General features: G+C 40.0%; 1 protein-coding gene across 11 annotated transcripts in view; it reads right to left on the minus strand.

Annotated features, from left to right (window-relative positions):
* Window positions 1-26,135, minus strand: part of LOC132988017 (rap guanine nucleotide exchange factor 6-like) — a 141,831-nt gene that overhangs the window by 65,493 nt on the left and 50,203 nt on the right. For 5 of the 11 annotated variants that reach the window (XM_061055088.1, XM_061055090.1, XM_061055093.1 and 2 more), the window contains exon 6: window positions 22,943-23,086. In XM_061055088.1, coding sequence (XP_060911071.1) covers window positions 22,943-23,086 — 144 coding nt within the window. Of the gene's footprint in view, window positions 1-6,761; window positions 11,172-22,942; window positions 23,919-26,135 lie in introns of those variants that run through there. The other 6 variants (XM_061055084.1, XM_061055085.1, XM_061055089.1 and 3 more) reach the window with 5 other exon arrangements.

Raw genomic sequence — 26,135 nt, forward strand, 5'->3', positions numbered from 1 at the left:
CTCTCTCTCTCTCCTCATACCCTTATCTAGAGCATCTCCACCTCTCTACGACTCAAAGGCCACATCACCTTGACACCCTGTGTGAGTTGTGTCAGTCCATCAATCAGCATGTCTGTGGTCTCGAGGTCAAAGTAAATCCGCTAAGGCCGATGTGAGGAGGCTGTGCCATTACATCACCTGGTAAAGGTCATCCTCTTAGTGCACCAAAATAGTTCTGTCAACATGTTCAGGTACCTGGGGAGCCACAGTGTAACCACCTAATGCTCCTTTAATGGTGCCTGCCATTTCCTCCCACTGATCTGATGATGCAGAAGACCATTTCGTGCCTTGACAGCTTTCTACAACCTCATGAGGCCAACATTTATTTTTTAAATAAACAAAGTATAAAGATGCTAAAACAGGGTTTGGTTCATTATTTGCATCTTCATTCACAGCAAAACCAAGCTTTATTTACGATTTCTTTATATTTTTGTTATTTGTGAATTTCTGTTGTCACACTGTACACTTACAACGACTGTACAGGCCTCTAAAAGTACTCAAATGTCACCTGTGAGTTGCATAAGCTTAATTGTTTTGGTCGACAGTAGCCAAATCGCTGGCCTGCTTATATTCAGAAACTTTGGCAAGTTTTTGCTTTTCATATGTAATGAAACATGCTTTCCCAATAGAGACCATCATTGAAAGGGTTCATAATGTGTCCTTTTTAAAGATTGAACGTGACAAAAAAAAACATGTTGGTTTGGTTAAAGTTTACTTAAACCTTGCTTCTAAATTTAAAGGACATTTCCGGGAATGTGCTGTCACTTGTAAGGCTTCTTCAAATGAATGACCTTCTACAGGTTGCAATCAAAGAGTATAAGGACAGGACACACGAGTGTTGAACAGAACAAACCCAGAACTGGTCAGCATGGGGAATGTCTCTCTTACTGTAGAAACCTAATGGAACCACATTTATCTTTTAATGGAACCACTTTTTGCCAGTTACTCTTCTATTTAGTCCTCCAAAAAAACAAATGATGGGTGAAATACAATTAGGTGTTAATTTTATCACAAAGAGTAAGACAGTGTACCTTTTTGAAATAAATTGAAACAAATTGAGGAGCTAAGCTCACTCTCAGACTCGTAGCATCATGTGGGCATGAAGCCAGAGCAATGAGAAAAAAGGGTCAATAGACTGTACTGACGAATAATTAATCTCCTTAGTCCACTCAATAGAGGTTCAGCAGTTTAATGTTGCCATCTACCTTATCTGACCTGATGATGAATGGTACACCACGTACTGCAGCTTGAATCAAATACAGTTAGCTGCTTAAATAGAATACACTGATTTGTGGAAAAGGAAAATGGTGAAGAGGATTTTTTTCTATCTTGGTCTCTTTAAATCGTTTTTTTTTTTTAATCCTCCAATATGAATAGAAACCAATTACATAGTTCTCTGGTTTTGTACTTATATGAGTGTATACAACATTGTTCCTGTCTTTTGGTGCACGTCTTGTCGGATGGGGGTGAATACTGACACCTATTTGGATATGCCAGAAGCTTCGTCTGTCTACCTGTCCATCTTGCTTGCCAAGCCTTGCCCTTCCAGCCTTGGCACCGGATCCATCATCCCGCTCCAACTCGCGTCGACCAAGACCACTATCAGCATTACTATTCAACACAGCATGGCCTGACACAAACTGTTTACGCCAACAGTCTGCAAGGCCCATTGATTGCAGAGGGTAGCAAATGCAGAGGATCGGGTCAACCTGAGCCTGGACCTGCTGCACTCTGCCAAGAACTTCTGCAATTATTTCTAAACTAAATGACACGCTTGTGTTTCATGCAAATCCTCCAATCAGAAAAGCATGACACATAAAGACCTAAGAGTAAGCCAGACTTAAGAATCAGTCAATAGCTTCTCCTTCAATACCATGAAAACACTTTGAACTTGGTGCTTATTAGCACAGCACTGTTGTTGTTAGATATAGACATGTGAGACCTGACACCTTTGTTTTTTTCTGGGGGAGGGACCAATAAATAACGGAAGCAGATTGGTGCAATTTGGAGAGTACATCACAGTAACGCAATTTAGAAGTATCTGAGGCCAAAACAAATAGGGTATCTGTATCAGAATGACTATGTGTATTTTTTAGAAAATCCTTAGAAGCTTTTTTTGTTATGAATTTCCAATTGATGCCAACATTTTGAACATCAGACAAACTTTGAAATGTAACTTCAAGTTCATAGTTAACGCATCGCAACAGAGACGCTTCAGAAAAAGGAGTGAACAGGAAACACACGGCATCTGGAAGGGTTAGAAGTAATGGGTGCCATTTGGTGCAGGAGCAGAGAGCAAAGGTTTGACAAGTGAGGATGCAGATGGTTTAAGGAGGAGACAGTGTGATTTATAAGACAGGAAGCAGCACATGAGTGAGGATACAGCTCAGCAGGGCAGCTACAACTGCAGCATCAAGCTGGCAGCAACAACAACAACAGGCCCCATTATTGATGTTTAAATAATAGATGGAGAGAAAAAAAAGAGGGTGTGGGAGGAAGAGGGTATGAACACGTAGTAGTAAAGGATGGAAGTCCCTTTATAAATGAAGAGGAAGGCATAAAATAGGAGAAAATAGGAAGTTGTCTCTATAAAAAGAAGACAGAGATAAGAAGTATGGGGAGAAAACATATGACTGGGTAAACAAAAAAAAGGAGAAGCTGGGAGAGCTCTGCAAGTCCCATGTTGGCAGCAGGGAGGGTCAGAGAGTTCAGCAGCAGAACATTTTGACAAGTCCTGCAGCAGCGGGAGGATATGGACAAGGTTGTGTTCCACTGGGATGAGCAGGATGAGATTTAAAGGGACAGTTCACCTATAAACACGTCACAATAGAACTATAAATGTAAGCAAGATGTTGAAAGCCTCTTAAAAGAGACCAAGAAACTCTTTTTTTTTTTTTTTTTAAGGAGACCAATCAAGAAGTCCCTTTTAAGGCTCTGTGTTGTTTATTAGAGATGTAAATAAATCCAGGCCTCATAAGTACTCAGTGCATCAGAAGAAAAAGAACCCGCCGGCCCCACAGAGCAGCTCCACTGGCCTACATTTCCCTGTCTGTCATCCGATGCCAAATTTCCAGCCACAGAGTCGATATTTCAATAACTATCCTCTGACGTTAGAAAGTAGAGCAGGAGAGTATGACATGCTATATGGTAAGGGCTGCATTTTAGATGAGTGGAAGCAACGAAAAGTGCCTAAATGGCAAAATAAACTGTTTGCTTTCTATAGCAGTTCAGCCCGGAGGGTTATACTAAAAGTGTGTAGTAAACAAGGCAGTAGAGGAGACTGTTGGCAGCAGTAGAGTCCCTGTAGAGAAGTAAAAACCAAGAGATCCATATAAATCAAACAACAGCATGCTGCCTACTACTTTTTAAGAGACATCGTATACCTTGAAAATGCTGCGTTAAGTCAACTAGTTAGTTTTAGGACCCAGAACTATATTTAGGATGATAAATGGAAAGAAATATATTGAATGAAGATGTGCAATAAGATGCAGTGGTGGTGTATGAGCTAGTGAATCATTCAAGATAAAGCCAGAATCCCTGCAGTGAAGAATATCACCAATCCCAACCAGCGCACACCAGGCAAAACTATCAAAAGATACCAACTTCTGGAGAAAATAATTGGCTGCCATTCTGACAAGCAAGTCAGTGATAACAATGTGAAAACCTGAAGTGAAATAAAACTTGCCGCCTCCTTCTTACTAATGTATTTTTCTTTCTTTGTCTCTTCATTCTCTCTTTTCACGCTCCAGGATTGCTCTTCATCTTCCTCCCTTTCCTTCTTTCCCTGAGATCCCTGAATGAATTCACAAAACCTTTTCAGGGAATTAGAAGTCCCTTCGCAGACCACCCTGACGCTCTGTCTTCCACTTTGCCACTCTTCCTTTCTAACCCGACTGCAGTGTTTTTTGATTGCTACTGTATCTCCAGACAGCGCACGTGTTACCTAATGGGAGGAAAAAAGGGAAAGTTAATTAACCTTTGTGAGAGGTAGCCTCATCACAGACGCCGACCAATTAATGACAGACTTCAAAAAGGGGGAGCGAGACGAAAAAACCTTCATGGCCTCCAGACTGATGAATGAGCTGAACTCATGCAGCATGGATGGGCCAGTAATAACATGGAGCTGAGATAGTCAAAGTGAAGCTAGGGCAAACGATGAAAGAAAAAGAATGGTTGCTTTATTTGCTCTTAAGTTTCGTTTTCTATAATGTAGCATCAAGTATCAACTGAGGTCAACAACTGGACTGGAAATGAACTGCAATGATACCTTTAAGAGGTTCCAGTGAAAAAATGAACTGGTATTACATCATTGTCAATATATGGGGATCAGTATGTGGCAGCCGACAAGCAACAAGAACCGAGAAGAAGGACACATTTGAGGTAACTTCACATGCAGAGCTGAATATTAAACGACAACTTAAACTATAGAAAGACTAATCTGCAGGTCTTCAGATAATGGATTTATTGTTCACATCATTTTGCAGCAAAAATACTCAACATTCCCTGGTCTCAACTTCTTTACCTTGAGTATTTCCCATTTGTCTGTCTAGTGGGATTTTAATTAAATTGTTATTTTGTTAGTTTTTTACTGATATTTCAACAAGCTAGCTATAAAAAAAGACTTGGTAGAAATGGTAAAATGTCATCACTTTGTGTCATTTAGAGACTAAACAATTAATGAAACAATGACTGGCAATTACAATGATCACTGCAGCCTTGGACCGAAAAGATGATTGTTTATTTGAAAAATGGCTCAGAACATATTCTTGTCATGATTATTTGATAAAGGCAATTATGGCATCCCTGTTCTATATAAGTGTGAATCTATATTTATGTTTTCAGAGGTTATAACATCAAATAGCAATATTTCTGCTGGCTAAAAAATGAAAGTATAGGTCAGCTGTTCATAGTAAAAGTGTCTGAAAGAGGACAGTGATGCAGCCAAACTCACTGCCCAGAAATATAAGAACAATTTTACCAAAGAGAAGTGCTCAGCAGCAGTTAAATAGCAGTTTAAAGATGCTTCAGTACGAGGTTTACAAGGTTTTCTTTAGCTGCAGTGACATTCGACCCCTTACAGGAAATCAAGAGATTTGTGCATTATTTGGATCCTAAAAAAAGCACAATAAGGATGAGTAATAAGGTGTTTATGTTGTGTGACTATGTTTGGCACAAACTAAATGTGCTACAGTACGTTGAACATCTTCTCACTTTACCCCTTTCATCTCAAGAGACCTAATTATTACGTATAGTACACACATCATGTACACACACATACACACACATAATGAAGACAAACATCTCAGAGGTGTTCAGCACTCCGACAGACGCTCCCAAAAGAGACAAACACATAGGGATCTATCCTCCACTCGCGCTGAAGCACGACCAACGTAATATATTGCAGAGGGTTTCAATCATGATGTCACTCAGATGATACATTTCATCATTCAGCCCTTTAGTTTGAGCATTAAAAAAAAGAAAAACAACCAAACAACTGAAAAAGAGCCCATCAAAGACAACAAATCTGCAAAGTAGCTGCTTTACTTGCATCATCAAGAAGTTGGCCGGAGGCCGGGCTAACTCTGGTCGACTATTCTGAGCAACCAAAACTAGGACAGCAAACTGTTAATTATACACAGGGCTACATCATCTTCAGTCTTCTGTAGACTACTGGGAGCCAAAAGATCCAAAACTACACAGATGCACTGACACATCTGTGAAATATTTAGGAAAACCAGAAAGTATATAAAAATGTCATCACTGGTACAGAAGCACTTCACTTAACAGGATGGATACTTCCCGGATTGTCATATAATCTGCAGTTGCAGAGTTTTTGCTAAATTGGCAACCGCAACAGTTTTTTTGTGTCAGTAATCCTAAATGACCAGAGTTAAGCGCATTCATTTATTAATTAATCTCATGAAGTAATAGTACTATTCATAGACGTGTATGCCTTAAATAGCGCATCCTTTGTTTCCAAACTGTTTTCCCAACATCTCTTATCTTCGCTTTCCTCCAGAGGTAACTCTTTCAACAAAAGTTTAAAGCCTTTTAAAAATACAACAACCAGCCACTAGGGAAAAGGCACCTGGGCTTTTAAATGTTATTTTTGGAAAGCCTCAAATCAGTATGTCTTTTGAAGAGTCAGTAGCGTTGCAGCTGGAGGGAATAATTCAATAGTTGCGCCAACCACAGGAAATAAATCTCTGACATCTTCAATACATTAAAAGTCTGACCTCACAGAGTACTGTGAAATTTATGGACACGGAGACTGCGTCAGTTGACTTTCTCAGGTATTTTAACCCTCTGCAAACATGAGGAGCTACGTATGATGCATGAAGCTATTTTCCAAACGCTTGCATTTGCAGATGATAAAGAGAATCTCTGCTTGTTTGTATAGTCAATCAACACATCCTTTGTAAAGACTGTGCAGGTTTTTCTTTAAATATATTTTTCCCTTAAGGGGTGGATTAATCTCAAGAAGCTGTTATCAGTATTTTTCAGGACACAACTGTTAAAATTAAAATTAAAAGGAAAAAAGGAAAACACTAATGCATCCAAAACAGACACATGAAATGTTTATCATTTTTACATAAATCAATATTATTCACTCATCCCCACCCTATCAGTAACACACAGACAGACACACAAATGCACACACAGAGGCAGCAGCATCCTAAGCCAGAGGCTCTGGCCAGAAAAGGGATTACGACATCGCTTACTTTGGAGGACCACGGCTGCAAGCAGTTGGCATAGCAACGGACCAGGAAAGCCATTTCTGCGGGAGGGAGGGTGCCTGTGAGGGGAAGTTTCCCCCCTCGTTCACCAAGAGATAAAGAAAAAATAATTATGAAGTAAAAGAGGAGAGCAAGCACTGATGTCGACGTCTCTGAGAATATTGTTCAGAAGTTTAAAAAAAAAAAAAAAAAAAATCCTCTGACTAGATTGGGCAAAAAAAAGGTGTAAAATTTGGCTCGCTGTCTGTCAGATGTCGCAACAGAAGGAGTCTTCAAGTCCAGGGAAATCCATGTATTTGTCCGGTCTTCTCTCTTCTATTGAAGCGTTCAATATGCACCAGTGGAGCTTCAAACACTCCTTTTAAACTTCAGCACTGGAAAACCTGCAGAATACTTCAAACTAATCCCACATTAGAAGAAGGTTGTAAAGATAAAGCCATCCAAGTTCACATCCAAATTCAGCAGATCAAAGTTCAATGTTGAAGTCATTAAGTCATTTTTGTCTTCTTTTACGAAGCAGAGTTTCCCCTCCTAAATAGCTGAAGCCAGTGCTTGATAAAAAAAAAAGGGGCTTGTCTTTGCATCTGCAGCCCCCTGAGAAGAGGCTTCTTGTCTGGCTTAAAGTCATCCAAACAGTCCCCTCTCACCTCCTGAAAGCCTGAATCATTTTCCTGCAGCTCTCTTTCCTCTTCAATCACAATCCACGTCTGTCAAACTTCTTTCTTTTTGCAACTCTTTCTCTCCCTACAGAGCACCAGCGGTGCAGATGTGTACCCAGCAGTGCAGCTGCATGGCAGGGGCCGGTGATCCAACTCCTTTACTCCGGCTTCAAGCTCTCTTCCCCTGGTTAGCGCTGACACCTCACGCCGGTATTCCTCCTCCCCCTCCTGCCCTCAGAGAGAGAAGCTATACGGCGGATAGGATGCTGCGCTGGAGAGAGCCAGCCGCTAATGGGAAACGGAGGAGGGAGAGTGAGCGCAAGGGAGGAGGGAGAAGGGAGGAGAATCCAGCTGAAAAAGAATGACATCACCTGTGCAGAGAGAGAGGGAGACAGAGAGAGAGAGCGAGAGGGAGAGGGAGGGAGGGAGAGAGGATGGGATGTGGCATGGATGAAGCAGGGGCAAACTGCATTAGATGGATTGGCTGCAGATCAGATGTGGAAGAGAGACAGAAAGAGAAAAAGATGGGATTGGGAAAGACAGAGATAGAGAGGGAAGAGAGGGAGCATCTTCATTGATTGGCTGGTAACAGAAAGCTGAGTGTATTGAGGCAACCCTCTCCCCTTTTTGAGCATAAATTACTCAAAAAAAAGGAGGAGGGGGCATAAATCACAAAGCCCCAATCAGATACAAAGACAGACAGACGCTGGCTTTTCTTTTTTTGGCAAAAGCTAACACATCATGACACAAAAGAAGAAGACAATAATGGGTGTTCCCCCTCCAAAAAAAACCCTCTCTGAAGCAGGATTTGCAACACAGAGGACAGGATTTGACAAAAAAGAAGAATACTGCGTTGCACATAAATCTCTCATACAACAACACCAAGCGTAATACTGAGTTTATAAAGGCACAAGGACGAGGCATCTGTGGCTGTAAAATATTAAAAGAATACCGGGATCAGACAGCTGATGCAGATTATTACAGAGTGTGGTTTATCCAACCTTAGACTACCAACTGGGAATCATAAGAAGCTGGTTCTGACAGCACACTCAAAAATTACAAAAAAAAAACAAACAAAAAAAAACATCAAGCATTGATTTGGTGGTGTGGAAACAGAAATAGCTGACTGTCTATGTATAAGTCAACCTAAATATGTTTGGAAAGAGAACATTGTACATGTCTGTACTTTATAGTAGGAATACGGTTCTGTCCAAATGTTTAAAACAAGTTAAAGAGATGCTGGTGAAAAACAGTACAAAAAAAGGCTTCCTCACATCAGCATGAAGAACTGTGTGATGTCAGAGGGACTTAAAGAGGGCTCCTCTATAAGTAAAGAACCATTTTTAAAGCGTCTGTCAAAACAACTTGAAGTAAATTGTAAGTAAAATTGAATTATTTACAGGTTTAATGCAGCAACTTAATGTTCTGCTTCACTTTGTGAAGAGCTACAAGGGTTTACGTTTAACAAGGAAAAAGCATTTGAACTAAAAGGCTTACAGTAAAGAATGACATCATTTAAAATGAAAAATGGACATTTATTTTTCGTGCCATGCATTTCTTTTTTCCTTTCTTTTGTCTTCTGTCTCCCCTGCCTTAAAACAACTGTGTCATGTGCTGTATGAGTAACACATGAGAGATGGAGGGATACATTGATAGCAGAGACAATAGGATCTGTTTGGTTGTTTGAACGGCTGATTCTCCTCCAGCAGAGGAGAGATTCAAGCTCTTATTACCAGACGCTTCACCCTTTCTCTCTTTCTGACCTCCCTCCCACTCCTTCAGTATACTCTCTCTCTCACTGTATTTTTTTCTTGCAATCCTCCTTCATCCCCGCCTTTGACTTAAAAATACCCAATTTTCACCATTTCCTTCTTCATTATTTTTGCCTCAAATTAGCTGTTCCCTTTGTCTCCCTGCCTCAGTATCTTGTGTCACTCATTGTCTCTTTTTAGTCCCACATCTCTTTGAAGATCCCATCATATCTCTGCTTTTTTATCAGCTGCTCATCTCTCCTTCTTGTTCTTCCCCTGCTCTCATTTTCATTCTCTATCTGCTATGAAGCAGGATCTCTACCCTCCATTCTCTCTCATCTATGTTGTGTGTGTGTGTGTATGTGAAACGATACGCACCTCCCGATTAAGAATGACATCATCTTTTTATTCTGCAGCCAATCAGATGCAAGCACATGGAGCCCTGCCTTCGGAGCAGTGTTATGTACACAAGAGAGAGAAAGAGAAAGCGAGGGATAGAAATAGACTCAGAGATGGATAGGTTGAGAGACGGTCAAAGAGATAGATAATACAGGTGGAAATATTGATAGACAACAAGATTCTCAGTAAGATAGATACAAAGAAAAAGGAAGAGAAATCATCATGTGTAAGTGTGTTTTTCTTAGTGTGAACTATCTGCAGTTTTTTCCCTTTAGCATACTACTGCGCAGCACTACATCATTCCCTTTCCCCGCTGTCAAAGCCCCAGCCCTAATAAACCTGCATGCACACGCACACACATACACACACACACACACAGCAGCTGCAGCAATTGCTTAAAAAAAAAAGTAAAATAGATTGAATTTTTCTTTTTAAAGTTCGGACATTCTTCAGTTAATCATGTGCTTGTCTGCTGATACACAGGGCTACAATAATTACAGCTGAGATCAATCTACCAGAATGAACACCTATTAAGTTTATTAATTATATATTCAGGGTACAGACTGTTCCATTTTTAAGCAATAATCAAGCCACATGCTTCAACTTTATTCATATTTTGCTTTCTATATTAAAGATTGATGAGAAATATATAAATCATTCACCCCCCTTGCTATTTTAAAGACCTACGAGCACATGACTCAGAAAAGTAAATCTCTGCTGCACACTTGTGTCATTTATCAGGTGTGTTAAGATTCAAAGCAGGAAGTGACCAAACGAGCTGCCAAAATAAATAAAATCCACAAAAGAGTTATGAAATCTGTTTAACGAAAGACACATCAAGTTAGGTGTGTATACCAAAGTAACTAAAGAATGAATTAATGAATTAATGAGAAAGTAAGGTGGACACATGAACGCGTCATTAATCATATATCAGATTATAGACCAATAGAGAAGAAATGTGAAAAAGGAAAGAAGTCTATGAGGCACTTAAACGTAAGATTTTTCCACTCATCTCTGCAGAATCATCAAAATAATTTTCCATTTCAGTTCAGATTACGTTTTTCAAAGTGGCTTGAAGCGGCACATGAGCAACACCAACAACATGAGACGGAAGCCACACGCACTGATTCTCACTGATACATGAGATAACATGTCTCACCGCTTACTGAAACTCAGCGCACCGTGCCGTGGGATCTGTCTGCAAACAACACAGAGCGGGCAGGATACACGTCACACAGGAAACACTTCCTGGAACAATCTGTCTGCGATTGAAGGCGCTTGTGAGCAGAAGGTTTGTGGTGAGGAGGGTCATGTGTTTAAAGAGCTGACAGAGAGGACAGACCCGAGGCCACAAATTAACTGAACATGAAAGGTCAAGAATATAAGAATTGTATTTTTTTTTTAAAAGGGAGAGATATGTGAGAAAAAAAGAGGAGAAACAAAAACAAAAGAGTGTGTCATTTTTTTTTTTCAAACATGCCACCAAAAGACGAGAAATGTGATGGTTATGATTTAAAAGCTGTCAGACGGAAAGACATACAACAGACAATTTGCAGTGACTAGACATAGCTGTGTGTGAGCCTGTGTGTGTGACACGGCTCGTTGATTTCTGAGCGGGTCCTGTCTCTCTTTTGTCACTCGGCCTGGTGCTGCCGGGACACAATCACCCCCCTGGGACACTGCAAACACTTATTTGAATACCCTCACATTTCTGCACAAAGTGGCCAACTGCATTCTGTGTGTGTGTGTGTGTGTGTGTGTGTGTCTGTGTGTGTGTGTGTGTGTGTGTGTGTTTGGGCTTCTGCTCCCAGCTAATCAGTTCTGCCAGGCTAATTAAAAAGAGTCAGCTGACTAAAGCCCCTCTAGCTCTGTAACACAAAAGTGTGCATGGACACAAACACACAAGAGAAGTGCTGAGCTGTGAAACACTTTATGTGGCCGCACAGTCACTTCCACGGTCACATGAGAGACACAGAGATCCTCTGCCTCTTCTGCACCACCAACTAATGAGGTGAGAGGCATGCGAGGAGTGATGGTTTTGGAGCATCACACATCTTCTGTGCAACAATAAGGAGGGACTGGAATTTCAAAAATGATCCTTAAAGAAAGAGAGGAGATGGGAGGCAGGCTGGAAAATATTGCATTGGAATCTGATATGTGGTGACGTGTGATTGAAGAAATTTAACTTTTTTTTCATTCATTTGATTAATTGTTTTCTCAGTTTGGACAATAAATGTCACGATATTTGTGGAAAAAAAATAAGGCATTACATTTTCCAGAGTCACATTGTGACATTTTTCAACATCTTATTTCGTTCAACCAAATAGTCCAAAAGCCGAAATCTTCTGTTGTTAAAATGTTGTAATTTCGAATCATTGAATTATCTTAGAGGTCTTTGTGTAGAAGCAGTGAAATTCTTACACAGTATATGCTAACATAAAAGATAACTGATTTGCTGACCAGGAAATAAGTACCATATAAAAGGGTTAAATGCATCATGTGTAACATTTAAATTCTCAGAAGGAAGCCGATGATGGTGGTTTTTGGTGGAAGTCGATGGTTAAGCGGCGCTTAGTGAATATAGAGGCCAAGTTCAATGTGATGGCTTCCTGTGTACAGAACACATCAGGTACACATAATGGAAACAGTCCTACATTAGTTTAAACAAAAAGGGCTGACTGCCATCTGATAACACACATTTGTTGTTGTTTTTTGTGTGCTTGAGTTTGTTAGTGTGTGTCCGTCTGAAGGACAAGACAGGAATTCCTGCCATTTAAAGCAGCCCTTCCCTTTTCCGACATCTCCTCACGGACACACAGAGAGAAATGTAAGAGCCCAGAGGAGCTCAGGAGGGATGAAGAAATTTAAAACACAGACAGTGTATTTACCCACTGCAGACAATAATCAATATTTTACTGTTAAAATTATAGCAGAAACTCTTTGCAGGAAGCAGTTTCCAAAAAAATTAAATTAGAATTGGCTTCCAACCTGATGCACAAGATGGATAAACAAACAGATGAAAATGTGTCCTTGTCTTCCTCTTCTACTTTAGAAAAGAGAGATGAGTGGGTCATCTCCATAAGAGTTAGAGATAACAAAGAAGGTCAGGACCTGAGTAGTACGGTACTTAAAGGTAAATGAGACACACTGTGCCTGGGACAAAAATGCAAAAGACAAAAAAAAGAAGAAGAGTTAGAGGATTAAAAGTGTAGACAAAGAGAAGGGAGTGGAGGTGGGGCTTAAAGAGGGGAAAGGACTGCCAACAAGAATTCATAAGGTGAAGGAGAGGTTAGGAAGGAAGTGTTAAGGCTTTGTTTTTCTCAGGATATATGTTTTGATATGGAGCACAACAACATCCATTTACTTCCACAGTTAGGATACACTAATCTCCATATTGTAGCCTTGTAGAAAAAAACTGGAGGTCAACAACTGTTTCTTTAAAAAACAGCTTTTTGTGAACTTCACAGGAATGTCTGGTGGAGGGCTAAATTGGTATTTTAACACATTTATGATCACAATTGACAAGAAATAAGACTCAAAGGAGTAAGAAACAAAACTAAAAAGTCTGAAAATGTATTAATATGAATTTAGGATATAATAAATGCATACCATGTGTCTGCACGTCTGCATATTTCATGTGAAAAACAGGACGAATAAAGGTTAGATGGAGGGAAAAGACAGGGAGGGGAGAGACAAGAGGATGAAGAGGAGGAGGAGGAGGGGGGAGGGAAGAAGCAGAGAGGAGTATAGAGTTCAACGTTGCTGTCATCTTAGTGCTGCTGATGTAATCCCTAAAATTAGCAGCAATAACAGCCGCAGATAGTGCCCCACTGGTACACTGTGCTGCCCAGAGTACTGTACTCTACGCACTCGAGCACATGCAGTTCAAGATGTCTGCAGGCACTGAGAGCACATTTAAAGAATATGTCAATCTAGTTAGAAGCATGACTAGGAGAAAAACAATGAGGGCAGACAACACTGCTTATGAGTTGAGATCATTTAAAAGCCATGAATGTGAAAAAATGTAACTTATAGATTCACAGAACAAAATGTGCCACTCTGTTTAGCCAAGCTACTTTCCCAGGCATAGCTGTTTGGAATATTAAAAATCAGTCCACCAATGGAAATGCAGATCAAAGCAAGCTGTCACTGCATGTTAAAAATAACACTTTTCCTGGCTATTTTCAGACCTGTAGAGGTGTTTGAACATTTGCTTTGTGTGAGAGAGGATGGAGACAGCAGGAGTACAGCAGCACGGCTGGAGCACCGCTGGGAGCCTGAGGGCTGTGGTTTTGTTGGGTATTGAAGGCATCAGTCCAAGATAGAGCCGAGTATTTTGAGCCTGAGTCACAGTTCGAGGATGTAAACAAGTCATTGAGTGGCACATGATCGCTGTAACAGACCAGGGCGGCTGTTGGAGTGAAAAATAATGTGGTGTGTTTGGTTTTGTATTTTTTCCTTGTGGCCGGTAGTCTGAACTAAATCTTCCACTAATTCTGTTTGTCCCCATAAGCAGTTGACACATGGATTTAATGTGTGACTTAACACTGCTAGACTTGCAAACTGTAGATTTAGCACCTTAGACGTAACCCACTAGTTTATGTGGCTCTCCAACGACTGTTTCAACTGCTCATCTTGTACTTAGAGGTGTTTTTAGCAGGAAAAACATACTTTTGGCCGAGACATTTAAATGACTAGTCTTTAAAGAAACATTTTAAAGGATAAAAATGCAACCTAGATCTATGTCCAACAAAATGTTCGCTCAAACTTTAACAATAAGTTCAGAAAATGTGGTCGTAGCCCTCTTAGAAAAAGGGGAAGTTATATACACATCACGTAGGTGCAGGGGGAAACAAAAACAGCAGACTGAAGAAGAAGGAATGCCTGCACACTTGCTCAAATGCCACACAAAGTTTTTATTCAATCATATCGTTTCAACCTGAGGTTTTCTTAAGCTGATCATTTTTTGTGATAGAATAAAAACTTTTTGTGGCATTTGAGCAACTGTGCGGGCACATCTTCTTCCTCAGTCTCCTATTAGCACGCTCCAAAGCCTGCGATTAAAAACAATTCTTCAGAGAATTACCATCCAGTTCTCAGAATCATGATAAAGATGGGTATTCATTCGAACCACTATCAAATCATTACATCTGCTGATTTGAGCCATGATGAGTGACCTGTAGTTGCAAGGGGTGTTAGTAAGAGGTGGTCTAAGTTGAGCACAAGTTGAGTTTCCAGAAAATTGTAAGCAAGCTTGAAATTTGTAAGAACTAGCAAGCGTGCAATCATTAGCAAACAAGACCAAAGACCTTGTATATATCTATACCTGCGCAGGAAACATGCATACACTGTTTCACACAATGGGAAAAATGATTCTGTCACAACAAGATTCAGCTCTGAGTCAGTTGTTCATCTGTCTTTCATCACTTGAGTCTACCCCACTGAAAAGCTGTAGCAAGTTAAAAAAAAGTGTCATGTGTTACCTGCTAGAATGACATTAAGCCTATTTGATGTATTCCTCAGTGCACTTCTTCATCCTTCGACCTCCCTCCCTCTCTCTCCTGTCTTAGCCCCTCGTGACCTTGCCTCTCTTCTCACCCCGTCCTTTCCTGCTTCCCATTAAATCTCATCTGACCTTCCCACAACCTTCACCCCTCCCTCACTCCCTGAACCTCACTACCCCTTCTGCTCCACGCCCACTCATTTCTTTTTATTACCTGTCATCCCCCATAACGCTCTAGTCTTCATGTCACCTTCCTTTCTCCTCCCTCAACCCATCATCTCAGTCAACTCTTGATCCCTGATCCCATAGTATAGAGCAATCTTCAACGGTTATCGCTTCTTCACCTCATCATGTCAGTCTTTCCTCAAATAGCTCAAAGAGACGGCGTAATTTTTCCATTTCCAAACCTTTTTCATGATTTTCATTTGCTATGACATATTATATGTGTCAGATTGGCTGCTCATTTTATCCCTCTCTACTTCTACTTCTGTCACTTTCCCCCCTTCATCCTGCCCTCATCCTCCCCATGTCCTGATTTGTTTCTAAAAAGATCTTTACTCCACCAGACATCAGAGAGTGAAACAATGCCAGGAAAAAGGGAGAGGACAATTGACGAAGGATGAAAGTCACGATTCATATAAAGAGGAATTTCAATGTTTCCTTATTCTGGCTACTGAGTTACCTCAAGGCAGAAAATTTTACATTTATTTAATCACATATTCAGGGTTCTTTTTTTTAGGGTTTCAGTGTTTTAAGACAATGAAGTGAAGAATAGAGAGAAATAATGTACAAAAGTCTTAATAAAGATGTTAGACTTATGGGCTGGTGGTATTATTTCATTCAAATTCACAGCGCCTCAACTCAGGGGTTTTTAAGTGCAAATCAAAAATGCACATTAAGTGAGGAACATTTCTAAAGAGTTAGATTACCATTCACACTGTTATTTTGGTAACTATAGTAACGCCTAATGAGATGATTTTTTTAATTGCTGGTTGTTACTGATGGTTGATGTCAATAACTGTCAGCTATGACAGCTTCCTCTGCGGTTAGTGCAAATCCAAGAACCATAAATAAACTATTATATGCCCTATTAATTCTTTATTCTTGATTATATACTTGATGATACACCAGACCAGGCATAAATTGCACAAGTAACACTAGGAAGTATTGATCATGGTCCAAAATTCTATCAAAATAATAACTTAAATGTGATAGTTATCATTATTATTGTAACTGTAATTATGCAGCTCTCCATAGCATTGCCCCACATATTAAGAGAAAACATGCAAATGTATATTTTCTTTGCATTCCATATTCATATCCTCCCCCTTTCACTCAGGCTACCTAGCTTTCTGTGGAACCCTGGGGCCCAGCTTGGTTTAGCAGTGGCAGAGCTGGAGGACCCTGGGGTTTAGCTGGCCCTGTCTGCATTCTGATAGAATGAGACCAGATGAGCTCAGGAATGGACTGAATGCAATAAAGCAGCAAAATACTTTAAAACATACAAGCCCAGATTGTTTAAGCTCTGCTGATGCACAGAGACGACACATGACAAGATAGACTCACAATAAGAAAAACACATACTGTACGTATTCCTTTTTAAAGACACAGCTTCATAGCACTAAAAAAATAGTGGAAAGTCAGTCACACCCAAATACTCGGCTCACAGCAAAGCACACATGCAGTTTTACTGACACAAAGATGATCATAAACATGCACTCTCAAACACACTTGTGACCATATCAATAAAGCCAGGGTTATAAAGGGAATGTCATCATTACATGGTGCCAAGTAAAGCTCCATAAAACTGTCCGACACCAGTGAGTTCCTCCAACACAATCAGCACAGGACACTGACTTTTTAAACAAATCATCAAAGAGGCTGGTGCACCACATGTTTTAGAAGCTTTTACAATGGTCAACAAGACTTTTTACACGTGGAGGTTCAGAACAACTAAATTGGCTTTAAAGCCAGACTTCCATCAAAGTTGTAACTAACCAGAATCTGTCCCAAACAACAAACAGAACATAATCACATCAGCCCAGTATTTTGACCTTCAAATCTGAGGGAATATTAACAGAAGTGCTTTTTGCAATACTATCCACACAAGGTTGACACTGCCATGACAAAGCATCTATGAGTCATATCAATGACTTGCCCACTGCAAGATGAACGCAACTTTAGATTTAACCTGATTGTAAGCAGTGACGTGAGAGTAACTTGAGTAACATGACTGCATGATGAGCACAATGTAATCGAAAAAAAGCTGAAATGGTGCCACCAAAGATGGCAACATAATGTTTCCCGTAAAATAAACTGGTATTACATGAAGTAAAGTGAAAATGAAGGTACCATATGTATAAATATTTTAGAGAAGGGGTGGCAGTTGCTCAGTTATGGACTTGTTTAAGGAACATGAGTGTCGCAGGTCAAGTATAGGGATGGGAATTTTATACTGGCGCCAATTCACTTCCTGGATACTGCTGAGCTGCCCTTTTGCAATGCACTGAACCTGAAAAATGAGTCTGTGAGCTCATCCATTTGCTGACTTAAACAAGACAACTTTTTAACCTTGTGTGTATTTCAGGCTTATGTATATGTTTAGCATGTTTCAATACATATCAAAAATTGGATTTCCTCTCAGGTATTAATGAAGAATATTCTTCTTCTAAAGTGATAATGCTATAGGGTTCAACAGTGTGGTTCCGGAAGTAAAAATCACATTAATTTTCTCCGTAGCGGATTTGATTATTAGCCTTAATGTCATAACCATCCACGGTAGACTTACCATGAGCTACCTGTGTGTGAAACGATGGTATATAAAGAACTACGCTACCCACGATCATAGAGTGTTACAGCAATGTCTCCGATTGGTGGAGCTCGCTGTTACCATGGCAATGTTTCCCGCCCCTCTGCGACATATGCAGATGGTTTCGCTAGCAGGCTAGCTAGTTAGCTAACAAGAATTGTACTAATAACCTTGTTATTCCGCAGTGAATGCAGTTTATATATTCACAAAACATTAACACTTGCATTAACAGTATAAACACTATAACAATGGGGGGGGGGGAGTTACATTTAAGACGAAACAATATCATTTGCAAATGGATTGTGGGATGGGTAGTTCCTAGACTCCAGAAGAAAATGATGTACACAGTCTTAAACCTTTGCCTTTTTCTATGTTTTTTGCGCTGAATCAAATGTTTAATAGTCACGCGTATAGGGGTAGCTGGTTGTCTTGGTGCCAGGCTTCAATCTGTTGATATAATGATTTTGTGAAATGTCAATGCAGGATCTGAATCGGAACATTTATGTCTGGAACTAGAGCCATCGAAAAAGTGGGCCGTCACTGTTGAGCTCTATTCACCACTTACAACACAATATAGGACCAAAAGAGAAAATGTCTCAAATTTGGACCTTCCCAAGAAAAAGCTGCAAAACACCATTTTTCTTTGCTTGGAAACAGTTTAGCTGACAAAACCACCAACATACATTATAATTATTATTGCTGTACTGGAGCGTTTGATTGACATGATCATCATTGTTTAGCACCAATACACCAAGTCAAATTCCTTGTATGTGTAAATGTACTTGGCAATAAACTCCGATTCTGATTCTGATTATCGGTAGATTGATTGTACATCTCTACACTTTTCAAAACAGGCTTATGTATGTGATAGTTGTCATGAGAACTTCTCACAGCTATGCATTTGATATTTCTGCATAAATCTGTGCTGATTCATCTGTTCCATTTTATTCTCTCAGTATATGTGCTTATGTGTGCAAAACGGACCCAGCTATCTTTTGTATATTTCAGAGATTAATATAGATGATATTTTAAAGAATCTCAGGACATGTTTTTGTAAAGAAATCTTGTTGCTTTCTATGTGCGGAGATTTCCAATCAGTGACCTAACCCGCACAATATTGGTAAGCTGGATATAAATCTACAGAAAAGATAAAGTGTGCTTTTAGAAACCTGGCCTAAAAGAGCTTTCACCAGCATCCCCAGCTTCTTTAATTAATTTCTTCAGCTGTTCACTGATGATTGGTGCTTAATATTTGCAGTGCAGGTTTTCAAATTTAAGAGCCTGAGCGGTGAAACAAATGCTAAGATGTTTTGAGGAGGAAGAGGAGCAGTCGTCAGACGTTTTGGCCTCCGCACAGGAAGTTAGCTAACCACAGACGTTTTGCAAAAGACGTGGTGTTTCCGTTTTGAAGTGACACTGGATTGCTTCAAAACAGCAGAGTGGATGCTACTTCATGCTCTGAATGTTTCGACTATAAGTTGAGGACACATCTACTGTAGCTGCCCTTAACACACAGGGATTTACAGTGTGCGTACTACGTCTGTCTATATTCACATAAGGCATTGTGCGGTAATGATGTGTGAAATATCATCAATGTATCAAACTCTTCAGCTTACTCTTCGCTGATTTTATTCTATGCATACTGAACTAGTCTGTGCAAATTGCTGAACTTGCTTCATGTTAAATTAATGATCCTGGGGGGCCCATGGATTAGCCTGGCTGTAAAAGCTAGGAGCAGGTTTCCCCTGCAAGGCAAATGAGGCGTTGGGTTCATCTATCTGCACATGTCCAGTGAGAGGAAGATGGTAACCCAGGGAGGCATCTGATGTCTTAATGAAGTGACTTTCTCTGTCTGCATGTGTGTGTGTGTGTGTGTGTGTGTGTGTGTGTGTGTGTGTGTGTGTGTGTGTGTGTGTGTGTGTGGTGTGAGGCTGTCATTAGTGAATCCCAGTGGTCTGTTATGGTAGCAAGAGAAAGCACAGGACCTTCTGTCTCTTGCCCTACTGGAAGAGGAATCAGATTTCCTGATCAATGGGAGTCATAAAAAAAATCAGTTATCCCATAGAGTAGAAGAGGTAAAATAAAATAATTATAAAAAGCTCTTGATCCAATCAGAAATGTGTCCCTCTCATACACTCTGTAGGCCTACCGATTGATGTGATTTATCGGCAGAAGTTCTAATATATTTATTCATACACTAAGGATACAAGAGATGCTTCATTTTATTCCCATTTCTGCACAATTTCTGAAACGCCATTCAATTCATAGATTCAGGAACCTCATTCACTCCAGAACTAGCCATTAAGAAGAGAGAGAGAGAGAGAGAGAGTGACCAGGCACTAGTGCCCACCAGTGATAATGGATTACTGATGTCATAATGGTTTAATAAGGCCCCTAAACAACATCCACTGATCCACTGCCAGAAATAAAAAAAAACAGCTTTCCATTAGGGACTGTGGAGTGAATGTGAGTAAATAATATACATTTACATACCGTGTACCTTCCACTAATTAGTATTATAACATTAATGAGATACCCCTGAGATACTTTGAAGCAAGTATGAAAAATCACAAAGAGTGTCTTGGACAAACACATTGGATTGTATTTGTAACTTCTCAAAGGTATATGTTGCTGTAACCAGTTGCCTGCTTTGTTGGTTTACTCATTATGGAAATAGGTATTTCTTTTTACTCGATTAAGTTAGCCATGAAGATGTTACAAATACATCTAAATGCATTTAAGACAACACATACAGTATACCTTCACACCCTCATGGCGCAAGGATGCTCATGACCTAATGTGGCATTGTAGAAAATTCCCACATTTTACTACAAGGCTATTTCTGTACTGCAGTTCTGAGAAGGCCAAAATTAGAGCTCTCTTTTTCACCCAGGGAAGGTACAAAGAAAGATCTGGCACGTAGCAGGCTGCAACACAGAATAATGTGTTATAATATTTATGCTGTTTTTTTTTTTTTTTTTCCCACTTTTGAGAAGAATTTCTTCAGTTCAGTGCTGCCATCTCCATTCTTGTTCCTGGTAATATGTATTGTTCTAACTTAAATTTAAAACTCTTTTTCCATTTTTTTTAAAGAAATAAATAATTCCTATTGAACATACCTGGACTCACAATGTGGCATTCCCCTACACTTAGCACATTTATAATAATGAAAAAGACAAGTACAGCTGGGGATTTCTTCAATTGCTCTCACTTCTAACCTTTCAGACAAACATGGTGGGGAAATGTACTGTTGACATTATGTGTCACTTCATCAAAGAGAGCACATCAAAAATATAGCTGTTCTGCTGTGAAATCAGTAAATCACAACACAGATCATGTTTTTCTTTTCATTTCAAGAAATGTATGCCAAAAAAGTTCAGACCAAAAAGTTAAAGAAAAGTCATTTCATTTCACTGTCAGGAGTCATCCAAAACCTGACACTGTTCTGTCTGGTTGACAAATAGCTTTTGATATTTGAGTCAGTCAGTTGTTGTTCCCAGCATGCATCTGTTTATCCCACAGTTACCCCCTCTTCCTGTCTGCCACCCACAGTGAGATCTGCATGTGTGTGGCAACCTCGAAACGACCTGCTTTACCAACACTGCTTGTGTCTGAACAACAGGTGCATGTGAAAGCAGTGACAGGAACACTCAGACACACATGTATGATGGACACATTAACAAAATAAAACCCCTGAGAGGTGTGGAGATAAATGCACGACAGACCCTAATGTAGAGAAAGAGTCACAGTATATATTGTACTCCCTGGTTGTTGACATAATCCTGAACAGAGGAGACGAAAGCAGAAGCATGAAAAGAGGAGAGATAGGTAACAAGATGAAGTAATAAAGGGACAGTAAAGTAGAATTGAAATCTTATGCTACATGTCATAACACTGAGATTTCTTGCCTAATTTTTCTTAGCTCATTCTGCCCAGTTATGTCGCTTTAATTAATTAAATAACTAATAACTCTTCAATAGTTTTAGTACATGACTTTAGCACTGCCCACTTGGCTTTCTTTTAGGCAGAACTGCACGAGTACAACACAATAGCTAGCTTTAAAAAGATTAACGTATTCACACACACACACACACACAAATATGGTGGAATGTGGTGACGCCAAAGGTTAGAAATGTAATTTTAAAAAGTGCAACAATCACCCAGAGACTACAGAGTCACACAGGGTCAGAAGAGGACTCTTTAAGCTCTCCATTAAGCCCCTTTGTAACACCCCAGGGAGCTTTGCATAAGCTGGTAAAAGTGTGTGTATGTGAGCTAAGTGATGAAGTTAGTGTGTCTGTGCGCGCTTTTGTTTTCGGGAAAGCGTGGCTTCTGATGATTAGTCAGAACTGTAACTGACACATGGCTGGCCCCTGTGTTCCTATCAGAGGGAGGGGGAACTGAAGATTGAAGATCACACAAAGGACACTGAGACTCACTTTTGGTGCTTTTCTTAAGACGTTTTGTTAAAATGTGGCTTAACAAGATGCTGGTGTCAACATGACAATGTTTTATGTTTGCGTCCTCTGTTAGCAATAGAAGAAATTTAAAAAGTTCCATACATCAATGCAGGTAATAAATATAAAGTGATGCAAAAAACTAATTTTCTCCACCTGTTGTTATTTCATCAAAAATGATTAAATAAATAATGTAATTATTCAACTTGTTTGATCTGTAACTGCTGAGAGCTAATGCACAAATCAGCCAGGATGTCTGCAGGTTTTAGAAACCTATAAAATGTCTTTAACTTCAACCAAAAAGTCATTTTAAGAACCTCTGAACACAGTGTAGGATTGATCAAAAACACATAAAAGCTAATCAGCCATGTATGCTCTGTTAAAAATTAAATGTAAGGATGCATTGAGAGGTATTGTGTTTGTATAAGTTTAGGTTCTCTCTCTATATAAGTTCATCTCATGTGAAAATGGAGTGCAAGAAGCCTGTCCTTAATTTGTTAAACAACATATCTAATACCTGTATCAAAAAAATGAATAGGAAAGAGTTTTGTCATTATCTTCTGCTGTCTGTGATGCTGTTTCTCTTACCGTGTTGTATCCGGCGGGTTCTTGTCCGTCTGTAATGAGTTCCCGCTCTCCTCGCGGGTTAACCCTCCTGAAGCGCCGTCTGGACCTGCGTTGGGATCCCTCCCTTTGCAGAAAACCGTCGTCCCCCTCGCTGCCGTTATCCACCTGCAATACACAGTCAACACCCTCCTCAGAATAGCAGGTTTTAAGGGATTTGCACCCACAACCTTCAGAGGTGTGTGAACAGCCAGACGACTGATCCTCACTGTTTGAGACCGAGGAGCACGGCTCTGAGCAGCTACGTTTCAGCAGCTCTGACTTTTGGGTATTTAAAGTTGGGTTTAAATTTCTATATCCTGAGTTCTGGGTGTCCTGTTCTGATTTTTGGTTCTTATATTCCAGCTCGGTTAATTTCTTTAAATCTGAATTGTCTTCCTTGAACGTGCTCCCGTCTGTTTTACATGGCTCTGGTTCTTCTGAGATGGGGACCTGCTCCTCTGCTGGCTCCTGGTTGAACATCCAGTTCTTCCAGAGCCCAGAGAGCCGGTGCCAGCGGAGTACATTCATCCGGACACGAGGACAGGATCAGAACAACACATAAAAGCAGGAAATTCCAAGGGAAGGGAGGGAAAAATAGCAGGGAAAGACTCCTTTAAAAAAAGTTGAATAGAAGTCCTGAGAGATCCCAAAACATTATAGCCTCCCGAGCAAGAATCCAGAACAAAAGAAAAAAAGAAACACATTAAATAAACAAACAAATTTAAAATGAGGTGAAACCCGAAGAGGAAGCTCTTTTTCTTATCGCAGAATTGCCGAGAGTTGTCCTCTTCTGCAGCCTGAATAGTTCAAGACAGAGTTCAGCTGCTCACCACGTTGCATACTGACGGTCTTACTCACATGCTCTGCTTGCTGGTTCTCACTGTCTGACACGCGCACACAGCAAACACTGAGTCCTCAGTTTCCTCCAGGAAACCGTAAATACTCAAGTATCCTCGCCAGGCAGAACATTAAAAAAAAACAGCACAATACACAAATTCCGACCATACAATTCATTCCCCATAGGCTCTTTGCGGCGGACTGTTGTTGCAAAAGGAATTTGTTTTCCTTTTCGTATTGCATAACTTAAGAGTGCCAATAGTGTTGTTATGTCAGTGATGACATTATGTTAAAAGAAAGTTTTGAAAGAAGTTTGTCATGCATGAGAGGACATGATGCTTGAGCCCCTTGTTTTTTTCATTTGCATTTCATTTTCTTTCATTTTCACCGCTAAATGACACACAACAAGCTAATTGTTATCAAACCTGTGTCACTACGGTAACAAATACAGACGTGGAGCTAACCGTTATTGTTTGGTTAGGCTTTGGCAATGAAACTCTAAAAGATTGAAACTGAAGTAGTTTTGCGTTGTTTTTTTGCCAGATGTAACTTTGACTTTTAGTCTGATCTCATTTAAACTTTATTTATATAGGACTTTACACACAACAGTGTTGATCCAAAGTGCTGAACAGCGCAGATGCTCACACAGAACACAACGACCTCTACGACCTATAGAAATACTTTAAAGATTAAAATTAGAGGAGGCCCCCAATGACTCTTCCTATGCATCTGTTGATTCATACAACTCAAAAGTATTTTCTTTGAAAGGTTGCCACCACCAAAATCTAACTCAGCAGCTGCTATGAGTTAGAACAGACTGAGGATCAACCTGATGTGAGGGAGTTCTGCTGAGTAATATACAGAATAACTGCTGCATCGTGGGTACTTGAGCCTAAATGAACTCTATAACAACTGCAGGAGGGATAGTTGAGCTATAAAATACTAAATAACTTTTTTTTTTTTTTAAAAGGGGTCAATTCCAGCCTTAATATCTCCTTCTTTATGGCGAAAAACATAGGAGCCTCATGAGACACAGCCTGGAGGTAGAGTAGAGAACATTCGGGGGGGTGTCATGTCTATCCTGTGACCACATAACAGTCTTTTTGTCTGACTGAATACAACCCTAACCCATGACCGGCAGTTATGTTGGCCATTCAGAACTCTGGCTTTTATGTATCTGACTGGCTGTCATGGCCATAATGTGACCGTACTTCTTGTTTCCTCTGTCCGTTTAAATGTGTGTGTGTGTGTGTGTGTGTGTGTGTGTGACTAACTTCACATCTACTCATCTGCCAGTTTACATTCCTCTTTGTATCTGATTGTTTTGTGTCTTCATGCTTTTGCTCCTTTTTTATTTTGCTCCATTCCTTCTTTCCACTACTTACTTCATTCCAATATATTCCCACCAAACACACACACACACATATATATATAAATATATATACACACAAACCCACACACAAAAACATTCACAACCCCACCCTGTCAGTCTGTGAATGTCACTCCTGTCCATCCTGTGACCAGCGTCATGAAGACAGACACAAATTACACTCCCTCCACTATTCCCATGGCCCTAATTAAATGATTGGCTGCAATGCAGTGTGACCAGACTAGACCACAGTCCTTCTACTCTAGTGTGTTTATACATTTATCCTGACGAGTGTGTGCGCGTGCATGTGTGTGTGTGTGTGTGTGTGTGTGTGTGTGTGTGCATGCATGTATGTGTGCACTGTGCATGCATGTGTGCGTGTTTGTTCTTGTAAAATATATATTTATATATGCCTTTGTTTTGTTTTGAAGGCATTACTGATTCATTCTCAATCCTGAGGTGTTTCCCGGAAATAATGATGTCAGTCAACCAGTGGGGAATTGAAAAAGTAGTCAGTAATCTATCTAGCACTATCAGTGCAGATGTGCATAAAAAAGCGAAAATATTTGTGCAGCCTCTGTGGCATGATGTTACATCTAGAAGAGTCCGCCTTTCTAAAAAGCTGAAATGCCTACATGGGGTTTTTCGGTTTATTTTCCGAGTTAATTGGATTTCTTTACAAAGATAAAACAGCTGGGTTTTTTTCTTAGCAGTGACCAAAACCTGCCATTAGTGTAAGTCTAGACAGAGATGTGCTGTCAAAGCCTCGTGGGAGAAACAAGCCGGGCAGTTTAATCACTACAGGGGTTTTATAAGCCTGATATTGCTTTTAAAAAATATATAATGGCCTGTTTGCTCCTGTCTGTTGAGGACAAAGTGTTTTTTTTAGTATTCATTTCAGGAGGAGTCACAGCCTGCTAACTTAAAGAATAAGATATTTTCCTGACTATGCTGCAACACATGAGACCA

Source organism: Labrus mixtus, chromosome 14 (assembly GCF_963584025.1).
Source record: "Labrus mixtus chromosome 14, fLabMix1.1, whole genome shotgun sequence".
In the NCBI taxonomy this organism is placed as follows: domain Eukaryota; kingdom Metazoa; phylum Chordata; class Actinopteri; order Labriformes; family Labridae; genus Labrus; species Labrus mixtus.